Source organism: Marmota marmota, unplaced genomic scaffold (genome assembly GCF_001458135.2).
Source record: "Marmota marmota marmota unplaced genomic scaffold, marMar, whole genome shotgun sequence".
NCBI lineage: Eukaryota > Metazoa > Chordata > Mammalia > Rodentia > Sciuridae > Marmota > Marmota marmota.
Window position 1 is genome coordinate 10,836,862 of NW_025999982.1, and position 13,730 is coordinate 10,850,591.

The window sequence follows — 13,730 nt, forward strand, 5'->3', positions numbered from 1 at the left end:
TGGGGAAGTTCAGTCCCGGGGCCCAGCTGAGCTCTCTCCCTCCAGGGACCCGGGTATCCCCTTCTCAGCGTCGGGAGATAATTCGGGTGGGGGGAGGAGCGAGGGATGAGAAAGGGGCTGGCGAGAGGACCTTCCCGGAGGTCCCAAGTCCCAGCCGGTTTATTCCTGAGCCTCCCCCTCCCATCATAAATCCTTCCCCGACCCCCCTTTTTGTACTGCAATAAAACTGTAATATACGCTTGCACTATTCCCGACCCGGCCAGCATAAGCATGCACGAGAAACTCAAAACCACACACACACGAAGATGGGACGCTTTATTTTATTTTATTTTTTCCTTTCCTCTTCCTCTTTCTCTCCGGGGTGCGTCCTCCTTAGTGTACATAGCGGCGTCGGGGGGGGCCCCCCCGGGCCCGGGTAGAAAAGCATGCACTGAGCACCCCTGCCCCTAGATTGCGAGTACTGTACAAATCCAACACTTGAAACCGACACGCACACGCGCGGCGCCGCCACAGGGGTGGGACACGGACACGCACCCACGCGCACACGGCCGCGCACGGGCGGGGGTGGGGGCGCCCCGTAGTCACGCGTCGCTGTGCGAGGGATCTTGTGCCTTTTTAAGTCCCTGGTATGTTCATGCAGACAATCCGGAGAGCTTGTGTACTACCAAATCCTTATTAAAGACGCCTTCCAGGAACCTGCGCCTTGGCCTGCTTTCTTTCACCCAACTCTTCCTTCCCTCCTAGTCAATGCAGACCTCAATTCTGGGGGCGCCCGCTGGGCAGAGGGCAGCGGCTGGTATGTTGTTGACTCAGGGACTGGTGGGGTCGGGCCAAGTTCCAGGTCTGTGGATCTCCAACACCCGCCGAGGGAGGCGGGCAGGGTCTACTTGGAATTGAGTTACCCGACTGTCTTCTTTCATGGGGGGGAGGTAGTGCATAGACTGGTCTCTAGGTCCAACTCCAAATTCCCTGAGGAGTCCTGCTGTGATGTGAGATCTATTGGATTCCCCCACTGCTTTGTCCCCTCTCCTGCCTGGGAGAAGGGGGAACACTTGGTAGGAGAGAGCACCTAGTACAGGGATTGTGCAGCAGCTGCAGGGATGGAATGTGGGTGGAAGGAAGACTAAGGCAATGAATGACAGCTGTGGAACACTAAGGAGGAGAGAACAGGAGACAGACTGTAGAGACAGGCTGAAGGAGCCAGAGGGACTCTCCTTTTCTGTCCCCCCACCACCAGGAACACTGCAAAAGAAGAAAGTACCTCTCCTCTTTGGAACCAAAGCAAGCATGGTGCTTCCATCTGCTTGAAGGACCAGCCAGGGCTGTATTCACAACCCTCAGGGCGTTTTGAAGACACCCCCCACACAGGGACACACCTGTCAGCTCCTGGCCCTGGGCCAGGAGGAAGGTTGGAGAGACTGAGGCCTGGAGGTCAAGGGTGTGAAGCCTGTGGGGCCCCAGCATGAGCAGCTATATTCCCACCTTTCCCTTCCCTGTCCAGAGTGCCCACCTGGGCTGGGTGACTCTTCTGGGTGTGGGTGGCAGAGTGGAAGAAGGACTCTTGGCTTGGCAGAAGTGGGTTTAGAGTGAAGAGAGGGCAGAAAAACAGGGGAAGAATTTGGGTAAAACAGCCATGTGGCCAAAGAGCTGCCAGAGGCTACTTGATTCACGGTCCCTTTCCTTTCTTCTCAGACCAGAGGACTCCAGCGTGGTGGGGAGGTAGGGGGTGGTTCTCTCAGCAGTTTTGTCTTCCAGAGTGGAGGTGGGGAGGCAGACTGTGTGTGATAGCCAGTTTCTGAGGTCAACCCCTCTCAGGTCCTTCCCCTTCAACCTTGGGACTTTGGGCTAATGTGCTACACTGTCTGGGCCTGGCCGGGGTCCAGACAAGAGCTGCCCTATGCACCCTGTGTGGGCACTGGGATGCAGGTATGTGGAGTAATTGTCCCCAGTGTCAGTGTTACAGAAGTCAACATGGACTTGGCTGGACCCTGAAGCTGGCGGGGCCCAGACCTCAGTCCTCTCAACTGGGCTCAGTGGAGGGAAAGATGGGACTGGGGCGTTTACCCTCTTCAAGGGTCTCTGCTTGAATGGCCTGCTCCTTCTCCCCCATTATCCAACCCTTGCCAATTCTGCCTTTTGCTGAACTCAGTCCAAATCACCAGGGAGTTTTAAAACAGCAGGAGTTCTGGGCCTCAATGCTGACTTACAGATTTGGGGGTGGGACCTCGGGCTCTGCACTTTAATTTTTTATTTTTTGTACTGGGGATTGAACCTGGGGCCCTCAACCACTGAGCCACCTCCCTAGCATGTTTTACTTTTTATTTGGAGACAGGGCCTCACTAAGTTGCCTAGGGCCTTGTTAAGTTGTTGAGGCTGATTTTGAACTTTTGATCCACCTGCCTCAGCCTCCTGAGCCTCTGGGATTACAGGTGTATGCCACTGTGCCCAGTGGGCTCTGCACTTAAAAAAAAAAAAAAACAAACAGAAATGCTGTTCCAGGCCAGGCCTGGGAGCCACATGATGCAAATTCTTTCACTGCCCTAGAAAGAGAGTAAGAAGGTCTGAGACTGGCCAGAGCTGACTGGCCTTTGCTAGTACCCAGCACAGGTGGGGTAGAGCAGTGTCATAACCGTGCCCTTCCCGTGGTGTCCTCAGGCTTCTGGGGACATCCAGAGGTGACTGACTGAGTGAATGAACACAACAAGATCAAGGGGCAAGAGCTCTCTGGGCACCCAGGGAAGGTAGGGAGAGGGCTAGGCTAACTGAGGAGGGAGGAGCCCGAGCCAGGCCTCTGTCCTTCCCCAGCTTGGGAGCAAAGCAGGGGGGCTTTGAAATAGAAAATCCAGCTTGTCTAGACTGCTGTGGAGAGGTACTGATCCTGAAGTCACAGTCATTTCTCCCAAAGGGCAGAAGGTCTCAATTCCCCTGCCAAGGGATGGGGTGGGAGGCCACTGAAGCACTGGAAAGAGTTCTAGGTCCTGGGCCACCTGGTCAGTAGGCTTCCTGATTTGGAACAGTATCCAAATCAATTCTTCTCATCAGGTCTTGGTGACCTGGTCTGGTTTTATGACAAGCAACTGATTTCAGTTCTTGTTCTTACTCTCTCCCAGGTAGTAGGAGGGGACGGCCTTGAGATGAAGGAGAGAGGGTTCAACCTGCAATCATCTACTGTGGGCACTGTGTGTGAGGGTCCCATCCTCTGGACGGGACTTCTCCGCAGCAATCCAGGGCTTGGTCAGCTGGCAGTGGAAAGGATAGTTCTAACAATGATGTCCAAGAAGTCAGCCATGGGATAGGGCAAACAGAGAGGTTCTTCACAGAAAGTGTGACCAGGTGCAGCCAAAGGACACTCCTGTTGGGTGGGATGTGTCTGGTGCTAGGAGGGCAAATTCCAAGCTAGGCAAGAGAGAAACATGACCAGAGCTCTGCATGTCCGTCTGTCCCTAGTTCTTAGTGCCATCACCTCCCACTTACCCAGGAACTTACAATAGCCTCCTTCCCCTCCGCCAGCCATTTTCTCTAGCTTTAACATCCATAAGTGAATGGGGCAAGATGCCCCAACATGAGACCTGGCACAGAGTCAGTACTTAACGTCTGCTAACCGAGTGAATGGATGAGTGAGAATGAATGAAGGGGATGGATAAAGAAAACAATTTCTGGGGACTTCCAGCCTGGATGTGGACAGGATAAAGTTCCAAGGATGTTCCTTGCCTGGCCCTTCATGGTGTGCTGGGGTCCCGCAGGGCCCAGGACTACCTTGTCTTGAATTACTCCCCCTCCCCAATTAAGTCCTCAAAGACAAAGGCGTGGATTACAAGGAAGATGGTGGCATTTGGGCAGGAGAAGACACAACCTTGGTAGATGCTTGGCCTTGGAGCTTCCTGCCTCACCCTCCACCAGCTTTGGTATTGGCATTGGAGCCCCAGTGGCAGAGCTTCTCCTGTTTCCACCCCACCCCCATAGGTGTGGGGTCCCACTTTTCTGAAGTTGGGGAAAGGACTGTGATTACAAACCAGACAGAGTAGAGTAGGGAATAGGAAGAGCTGACATTTACTGAGTTATCCGGAGGCCCACTGCTATACAAACTGGTTCATATAAGCATATATAGGATCACAACCTTTGTGGAGTGTCCATCATCTCATTTCTTTTTCTGATGTAGACATCACATTCATCATGAAACCAAGAACCATATCTATCTTGTTTAACATTTGATCCACAGATTCCCAGCCTATAACATGGTAAACAGGACAGCACACATTCAAGGACCACTTTTTTTCTTGGTTCTAAGGATTGAACCCAGGGGCACTTAACCACTGAGCCACACGCCCAGCCCCTTTTATTTTTTATTTAGAGACAGGGTCTCGCGAAGTTGCTTAGGGCCTCGTTAATTTTGCTGAGGCTGGCTTTGAACTTGCAATCCTTCTGCCTCAGCCTCCTGAGCTGCTGGGATTATAGGTGTGAGCCACCGTGTTCAGCTTCGAGGACCACTTCTTAAATGAGTGAATGAATGAAAAAACCCTCCAGGGCTGGGGCTGGGACTCAGTGGCAGAGCACTTGCCTAGAACGTGTGAGACACTGGGTTTGATCCTCAGCACCACATAAAAATAAACAAATAAAATAAAGGCATGCTATCCATCTACAAATATATAAAAAAAAAAAAAGAAGGAGGGGGGAAGGAAGGAAGGAAGGAAGGAAGGAAGGAAGGAAGGAAGGAAGGAAGGAAGGAAAGACGAGCGAGCCCTCCAGGGGCTCTGTTTATAAGAGAAAGAACCATGTGAACACACGCAGATAGAAGATGTGGGTATACAAGTAGGAAGGAGAGAATCATGAAGTCTGATTGATGGGTGGACAGGAAAGCTTTGTGGAGGAAGAATGGCTGAAAAAAGAGGAGGATTTTATCACATGAACAGAGAGGATTTGAGGGACCCCGGGACAGAAGAAACTGCCTGGGCAAAGTGTGAAACGTTTGATGTGTCTAGAGAAGTTCTGGCAGCATCAGAATGGCTGGGCCACACGGCAGGGGACTGCAGTAAGTGAGGCTGGAGAGAAGTTGGGAGCCAGAGTGGGTGTGGCTGGGGTTGTGCCAAGCCAAGGATGGGAACTGTCTTCTGAGGACTGTGGGATCCAATGCAGGTTTGCTATAGAGATTGAGAGAGTCAGATCTGAGTTCCAGGAAGATACTCAGGCAGCTCCAAGAAGGACGGATGGCAGGGCAGAGAGAGTTCAGGATGGAGAGAGCAGGCTGGGGAAGCACAGGCAGGATCAGTGGTGCTCACGGGCTGCGGGGAGCAGACATAGCGATGATTCAGAGGGATTGTGGATAGACCAGAAGCAGGGGCTTCTGGTCTGGATGGGCTGTGTTCTGTTAGTTCGGGAAGACAGAGGCCCAGTGTATTCAAAAAGGCTAACAAAGTGCCAGCCACTGTCAACAACATCCCAGTGGGGAACAAAGCCCTGTCAGCCACAATGGGCCCAGTGCACTGTGGGCACTAGAGATGTTTGTGGACTGAGTAAGTCCACGATAGATTTGTGGGGTGAATGGGACCCAGGAGGTGAAGGAGACACAGCAGGTCCTGATAAGGTGGACTTTCTAGTCTGGAAGGAAGCAGACCAAGGGAGGATGTGGCCGGCATCTAAAAATCCAAAAAGAGGTTTGGCCATTACTTTGCCAAGGGCTCTGCATGAGACTTCAAAGTGGAAAACTTAGTTGAGTTGAAATCTATCTATGAGGGCTGGACAAATTCCTGGCTGACAGGTCAGGCCAGCGCAGGACGGAAGAGGATTGGTGCTCCAGAGGCCCAGCCTACATTTTTGAGTGACAGAGTACAGCTTTATGTTCACCCTCACTGAACATAGGTTCTGGTGACCATGGACAGTCAGCTATCTGGCTGTAGAGAAGCTATTCCCAGGGAGGGATAGAGAGGGCTAGCCATCCATGGCCAGCACGGGCATGCCCCTCTCAGAAAGTGACACAGACTCTTGCCGCCCATCTCTGGGCCTGGTTTCCTCATCTCTCAAAGGGAAGGTAGATGTAAATTGTGGCTATGGTAACTTCTGGTTCTTGTTTTCTGCTATCAACTAAACTCTACAGTTGGCTCTGGGGTTTGGGATCCACATAGTGAAGGAAGGAGTGGGTTAAATGGAGAGGGCAGGGAGACAGAAAAGCCATTAGGATCAGGGTCTGGGACCTAAAGGGACCTGGAACTTGGACTCAATCATTCTTGAGAGATTTATTGAGCACTTACTAGGTGCCAGAGATCACTCTAGGGCCTGAGGATATAGCAATGAATGAAACGGACCCAGGGCCCCCCTCTGCAGACTCACTTTCTGGCGGCTGCACCTGGGGGCTGGGGGGTCTCCCAGCTTGTGGATGCAGTTGAAGTCTTCTCCAGGAAAAGAAGGTGTATAATCTCAGCAGTCCCTGTGTGTGCCCTTTGCAGGTGTTCTCTGTGGCACCCCCGTTTGAGATGAATGGCCTCCCGAGAGCTGTGCCTCTGAGCTTGCCCTACCAGGACTTCAAGAGAGACCTCTCCGATTACCGAGAACGGGCACGGTTGCTCAACAGGGTCCGGAGGGTGGGCTTCTCGCACATGCTGCTCACCACCCCCCATGTCCCGCTGGCTCCTGTTCAGCCTCAGGCTAATGGGAAGCCGGAAAAGGAGGAGGAGGAGGAGGAAGATGAAGATGAGGAAGAAGAGGAGGAGGAGGAAGAGGAGGAGGAGGAGGAAGAGGACGAGGAGGAGGAAGAGGAGGAGGAAGAGGAGGAGGCAGTGGCCCTGGAGGAGGTACTGGAGCCCCGCAGTGGCTCTAGCAGTGACGGGAGCGAGAGGAGCACCGACCGGAGCCAGGAGGGGGCCCCGTCCACACTACTAGCTGACGATCAGAAGGAGTCCAGGGGCCGGGCCTCCATGGCTGACGGGGACCTGGAACCTGAGGAGGGCTCCAAAACGCTGGTGCTCGTCTCCCCTGGCGACATGAAGAAGTCGCCCGTCACTGCCGAACTGGCCCCCGACCCTGACCTGGGCACCCTGGCTGCCCTCACTCCTCAGCATGAGCGGCCCCAGCCCACTGGCAGCCAGCTTGACGTGTCGGAGCCAGGTACCCTGTCCTCCGTCCTCAAGTCTGAGCCCAAGCCCCCGGGGCCTGGAGCAGGGCCAGGAATGGGGACTGGTTCCACAGGGACAGCGGGTGTGGCAGTGACTTCCTCACCCTTCACCAAAGTTGAGAGGACCTTTGTGCACATTGCGGAGAAAACCCACCTGAACGTCATGTCTTCCGGAGGACAAGCCTTGCGGCCTGAGGAGTTCAGCACTGGGGGCGAGCTGGGTCTGGAGGTGCCTTCTGAGGGGGGCATTATGGAGGAGGGGGCTCCAGTGCCCCTGGAGAATGGCATCGCCCTGTCAGGGCTGGATGGGGCCGAGACGGAGAGCTGTGCCCTGTCTGGACCTCCAGGAGAAACACCCTCAGAGGTGGCCACGGACTTACTGCCCAATGGCCCAGCCTTTACTGACGGGCCAGTCCTAGCATCATCCCCACCAGAGCCAGGCCCTGAGAAAATGGCCACCATCTCCCCCAGCCGCCATGCCAGACCAGGCCCTCGCCCCAGGAGCCGTATTCCTGTCCTGCTGTCTGAGGAGGACACAGGATCGGAACCCTCAGGCTCGCTGTCAGCCAAAGAGCGGTGGAACAAGAGGGTCCGGCCACAGCAGGACCTGGCACGGCTGGTAATGGAGAAGAGGCAGGGTCGTCTGCTGTTGAGGCTGGCCTCGGGGGCCTCATCCTCCTCCAGCGAGGAGCAGCGTCGTGCCTCTGAGACACTCTCAGGCACGGGCTCCGAGGAGGACACGCCTGCCTCAGAGCCCGCAGCAGCAGCAGCCTTGCCTAGGAAAGTCGGGAGGGCAGCTGCCACCCGGAGCCGGATTCCCCGCCCCATCAGCATCCGCATGCCCACGCCTGCCGCAGCCCAGCAGCCCCCAGGCAGATCCCATGGTGCGGCCCCAGCATCTGACACAGCCATCACCAGCAGGTGAGAAACCCCTGCCAGCCCCAGGGTGGGCAGAGGGTGACCACAGAAGCCTCTACTAGTAGGGGCTTCCCCAGAGCCAAAGCCAAGGTTAACCTTGGGCTATGGAAGATTCAGGAGGGACCCTCAGCTTTACTTCCAGTCTACTATTCCCCAGCTGTGCTGTCTCACTTTTGATTTAGTTCAGTCCTGTCCCTGGGCTCAAGGGAGTTTAGCTATGGTGAGCACATCTGGAGAGGGTGCTAGGGAGGTCAGGCTTAGGAAAGGTTGATGGGGACCAGCGGGGTTCACATTGTGAACCACTGGGGCATTTGAAGCAAAGGATAAAGCCCAGAGCTTTGAACAGTTGGGAGAAAACACTATTTTATATTAATACAAACACAGTTTATTTCAGATTAGCGTGAGCATTTTAAAGATGAAACTGGGCCCTCAAAGAAAGCCTGCAGCAGGCTCTTTGAGCCCAGCCTAGGGGTGTGAGACTCTTAGGGGTCCTGCCCAGGAAGGAGGGAGCACCAGGGCTCCGTTTACTCTTCTGTGTCTGGTCTCTTCAGTCTCATCTGGCTCTGGGGATGCAGGACTCAAGGGATGCAAGCCTCTAGGGACGAGTGCCACCAGCGTTCTGAAAATGTCTCTCCTTTTTTGTTTCTTTGCCCTCTTCTTTTCTGTTGCCTTCCTTCTGTCCTCTGATCCTCAAACAGGCTCCAGTTGCAGAAGCCCCCAGGGTCGGCCCCTGCTGCTGACCCCCGTCCCAGTTCGAAACAGCTCCCAGGTCGCGGTCCTGGCACAAGGCGAGCCCAAGCCACCAAGCCCCCCGCGCCCGGCAGTCCTGGCCTCCCCACCTCGGCCCCACGCCATCCCAGCGCGTCCCCACGGAGCCAGTCCCTGTCCCGCAAAGAGAGCCCCTCCCCCTCTCACCAGGCCCGGTCTGGGCCTCCCCCACCCCGGGGTGTCCTCCAGGGCCGAGCCCAGCCGGATGGCACCCCTACCCCCGGGGGAGCCAAGAAAGGACCCAGAGGGAAACTTCAGAATCAACGCGCAACAACCAAAGGCCGGGCGGGGGTCGCGGAGGGCCGGGCCGGGACCAGATAATGACGCCCGCGGTTCTCTTCGGCCCCCAACCCTCACCCCGGTCCCCCGCCCGCAGCCGGCCACACTGGAACAGCTTCCAGCACAGCCTTACGCGCCCGATGCGCGCCCCAGCTTCCCGCCTGCACCTGCGAGGACGTGCGCGAGCACACGTCGCACCCTTCTGGCCCTGCCAGGCCAGGGGAGGGGAGTAGCTGTCTCTCCTTCCTCTCTCCGCGTCCTCCCCTCCTCCTGCTGTCCCTCTGCCCGGGCAGGCTCATGACGACCCCTCCGCCCGGGAAGGCTCAGCCATCCCCCACTCACACACCAGGCCCTGGCTGCTCTCCATGCTCCCCAGGGGTCTCTGCTTACCCTTCCTGCAGCATCTTCCCTCCTTCCCTCTTCCAGTCAATGCTCCCTCCCTCCACGAAACAGCCTCAAATTCCAGAAGTGGAGACTCCAGCCTCCCCACTGTCTCCTGTGGTGGCCAGGGAAGGCCTCTCAGCTGTCAGCCCCACGGGGTTGGGAAGGTGGGACCCTGGGGCCATGGGTATACTCAGGTGTGAGGGGACTGCTCTGACCTGCCCCAAAGTCAGCTCCATCCTGGGCAGTGGGCAGGTGATTCTTGCAAGGGGACGGGGTTCTTTGTACATTTGGAGTGCAGAGACCCCTATCCTCCTAAACTTGGGTGGGGCCATGGGGACACAGTGGGAGGAGTGTGGGCTGCTTTCTGGGCAAGTGTTTCCCCGTGGAAATTTAGACAAAGATTTTAAAAAGGTTTCACTCTCTCTCCCCCTGTTCCCCTGATATAGTACTGCTCAGGACCCCTTCCCATCAGGAATTCCTTCCTGCCCTCTAATTTCAATCCTGCCTATTGCAGTTTCAGCCAGCTCCCATCTCTCCTGAGTTCCATGCAGGTGGAGAGTGGCTATTTATCACCTTCTCTGCTCTGGCCCTTTGGAGATTCAAGGTCTGGGTTCTGGTTGGGTCACTCCCTGTGGGGAGTAGGCTGGGTCAGACATCATCTCCCCCAAGGGCAGAGGGAGCAGGAACTGGTCGACTGACAGTTGGTCCCTTCTAACTTTCCGATTGTGTACTTGTGTGTTGGGTCTCTAGCTCATGCCCACTCCTCCCAGCTCACCCTTCATCCTGTCCCTTCTTGTCCTAAACCCAGTCCATGCAGTGCCGCTGCTCCATGGAGCTTGAATGTGGGGCCTCCTCCTGGGTTCTGGCTCCAGCATAGCTCATCCCACCTCATCATGAGCCTCAACTGCCTACCTGTGGGGCAAGCAGCCCACTGGCTGCTGAAGAGACAGTCAACCCTGCCCATCTGGGACAGGGCCCCGGCAGGGCTCCTCCATCCTCAGCACCTATAGACTCTGTCCCCTGGCCTGGCCCCTCTGTCCTTCCCTGAGCCTTAGAGAGCAAGCCAAGATATTAGGGGGAAGAGGAAAAGAGGCTTCAGCCTGCCCCAGAAGTCTGGCCACATCCAGCCACCATCACCCAGAAGGACACCTAAGAAGAAGCTGGCCCAGGAGCAGACTGGTGGTGCCAGTTGAACTCCCTCATGGAGAGTCAGCAGGCTCAGGCAGCTGCTTCCATGCCAAGGGGGCACTTTCTCTGCAGACCAGCCCAGGGGAGGACACCACAGTGGACAGTTTTTGAGGTCCATCCCATGCTGATGCAGAAGCTTCCAGAACACTCAGGAAAACCTCTTCAGACACAGCCCTTCTTGTCAACCTGAGGCCCTCCCAAGGCCCTCTACCACCCTCTGGGTCCAGCAGAGGGGGTGGAAGAGGGGCCACTCCTTCCCACCTAGAGCTTCTCTGAATGACAATCAGCTCCTGCCAGATGGGAACCAGGGCAATGACCCCTGGTGCCCAGGCCCTGGACCTGCTCCTTGCTACCAACCGAACTGTGAATGTAGGGCCCCCAGCCTCACCTCTGCCCTAGGATCAACAACACCCTGGATTGGAGTTGGGAGAAAGAGGGTGTTGAGAGAGCCCCAGGTCCATCCCACCCCCAGCTTCTCCCAGCACCAGAGCTGGCTGACAAAACCCAGTCTGCCCTAGACCTCCCTAGGGCACCCAACCGACCTCAGGCCTGGCCTCTGAGTCACTGAATGTTACCAGGTAAGGTAGGAGGAGGGAAAGAGCCAGTGTGGGGGGTAGGGGTGTGGCTAGGGGACTGAGTCTGCTTCTCTCCCTAGGAAAGATCCAGGGAGATCCACACCTCCCAGTGCCCCCACCCTCAGCTGCTGCCTCTTTTTCCCTGAACATCCATCCCCTGCATCAGGCCCTCCAGGTCTTGAGTTCCTCCTCTATAAGAGTGTTACACTACCACCGCCACCATACCCCACTTCCCCCACACCTCCCCATCACAACCGCCTATGTCACTGGCTCTGATGTGGGGTGTACTCACCTCAGAACACACCTCCCCTCCCCAGTCAATCTATGTGCAAAGGGGGCACAGGAGAAAGGCCTTGCCCCAAGTACATGGGCTTCCTCCTCCCCAACTCCTTGAGGGGCCTGGCTTGCTCCAGGAAACAGCCCTGTGAGTGTTGTGGGGAGGGACAGGGAGTTGCCCACCCTCTACTGTGGGAAGCCACCGAAGAATGTTTACATGCCAAACAGAATGTAACACCTCTCCCCCACCCCTCCCCAGTCACTGCATGGCCTCTGCCTATTCCAACCCATCTATCCCCACCCCAACACCCTGGAAGCCGCTGTCATGATTAGATCGGGTCTCGGAAGGGAAGTAGCCATTACACCATTAAAAAGCCTGTGGACCTTTCTGTTGGCTTGGACTCTTCTTCCCTTTGGGCAGAGGGAGGGCAAAACCCAAGCCCTGGGAGTGGGGATGGGCAGGAGAAAAGAGGACAGGTTGGTGGGTAAATGGGCAGGGACTGTCCTGGAAGCTGACACTGTCTCTACAGAGGAGGATGGAAGCTCAGGATGGATACAGGTCATACAGGTGGAAGGAGACTGTCCTGTTAGCCTCCTGACAGCAAAGCTTGGACTTTCTCAGCCCCTTGGTTACCTCTGCTGAGGGCCAGAGACTAAATCTTGGCTTTGTGCAAGAGGGAGGGAGGAAGAAAGAATTTTCATTGCCCTAAATGTAACAAACAAAAAGGAGAGTGTTGGGAAAACCACAAAGTACAGCAGCTCACAGGCAAGGTTATTATAGCAAAACTTGTCAAAATCACAAATGAACATAGCCTTTGACACAGTGTCTCCACTTCTAGAAATTTACCCTAGGGATGTACTTGTACACACACGAATTACGTGTGTCCAGAGTTATTCACTGAAGCTCTTTGTATTACACCACAGAGCCTCACCTGTAATTCCAAAACCCCCAAAGTTCTGAAAACTGGGAATTTTTTCATTAGATTGGTACAAACTCACTTGATATCAAAACAGGACAGGATGGTTTATAATCTTTATTAATTCCACTTATCATACATGTTTTCAGTGGAAATATGAATGTTTTTGATTATGGGGCACTGCTCTAGATTCTATTAGGGTATTTCATAATATAGGGAATATGCACTGAATTACCTTTTCTTTCTTTTTTAAAAAAATTATTTCTGTCTCTGATTTGGATAAGAAACTGTGGACCTATAAAATAACCGTTCCACAGCACCCTAAATGTTCATTAATTGGGACTGGACAACAGAGCATGGCCCATGCATGTGATGGGGACCCCAATCATGGGGTACTATGAGACTCTAAAATGGAAGAGGCAGCTCTTTATATACACTTATGGGCCAGTTTCCATGACGACAGGATATGGTACAATTCTTTGGGTGGAACAGAGCGTGAGATGAATCAGCAGTCTCTGGTCACCTCAGGAAGAGAGGACCCAGGTAGGGAGGAAGCTGTACTGTTGGGTGTGCTACCTTTTGCATTTTGAATGCTAAATTCACTTAGGAGTGGAACTTTCACCTAGTGAATGCATAAACGATTTCTGTCCCAAGCCCAGGCTCTGTGTAGCACTGGGATGGCAGTGAGGGGGAAGGCTCAGGCTCCAAAGCCCTACTGTCTCTGAGGAGGCCACCATGGTGTCCTGGGACCACCTTTTTCCAACACAGTCACTAGTGGGGTCTAGGGTCTTCAGTGGGCCTCCCTGTGCTTTCACTTTCCTTGTTTAAAATGTCAAAATCAGGAATACTTGTAGTAAATGCCAGAAGCATATAAAATAAAATATCAAGACCCCATCCATGAATGCAACTCTTGTGAACAGCTTGGTGTATATCATTATAGATCTTTTTTTATGTTTATAATAACTCTTCTGTCTATCCATATATGTAAACATTTCTTATAAATAAAAAGGAAGCATATTATACCTACTATTCTGAAATGTGATTTTATGCCTAACAAAGTCTTGAAATACAGGGCCCCCCTCCCCTTTTATCTTTTTTTTTTTTTTTTTTTTGGTACTGGTGATTGAATCCAGTGAGTGTTTTACCACTGAATCACATCCCCATCCCTTTTTATTTATTTTTTTATTTTGAGATAAGGTCTTGCTAAGTTACTTAGGTCCTCACAAGTTGCTGAGGCTGGCCTCAAACTGGCAATTTTCCTGCCTCAAGCCTCCCAAATTGCTGGGATTGTAGGCATGGGCCACAGCATCCAGTTATCCC

The 13,730-nt window shown here is 54.1% G+C and overlaps 1 protein-coding gene across 2 annotated transcripts in view; it reads left to right on the plus strand.

Annotated features, from left to right (window-relative positions):
• The window catches only part of Ttbk1 (tau tubulin kinase 1), a 40,719-nt gene extending 27,269 nt beyond the window's left edge, over positions 1-13,450 (plus strand). Inside the window, exons 11-12 of one of the 2 annotated variants that reach the window (XM_048805346.1) lie at positions 6,441-8,026; positions 8,722-13,450. In XM_048805346.1, coding sequence (XP_048661303.1) covers positions 6,441-8,026; positions 8,722-9,112 — 1,977 coding nt within the window. In that variant the 3' untranslated portion in view covers positions 9,113-13,450. The remainder of the gene's footprint in view (positions 1-6,440; positions 8,027-8,721) is intronic. The other variant, XM_015487363.2, reaches the window with a different exon arrangement.
• The last annotated feature ends 280 nt before the right edge of the window (positions 13,451-13,730 follow it).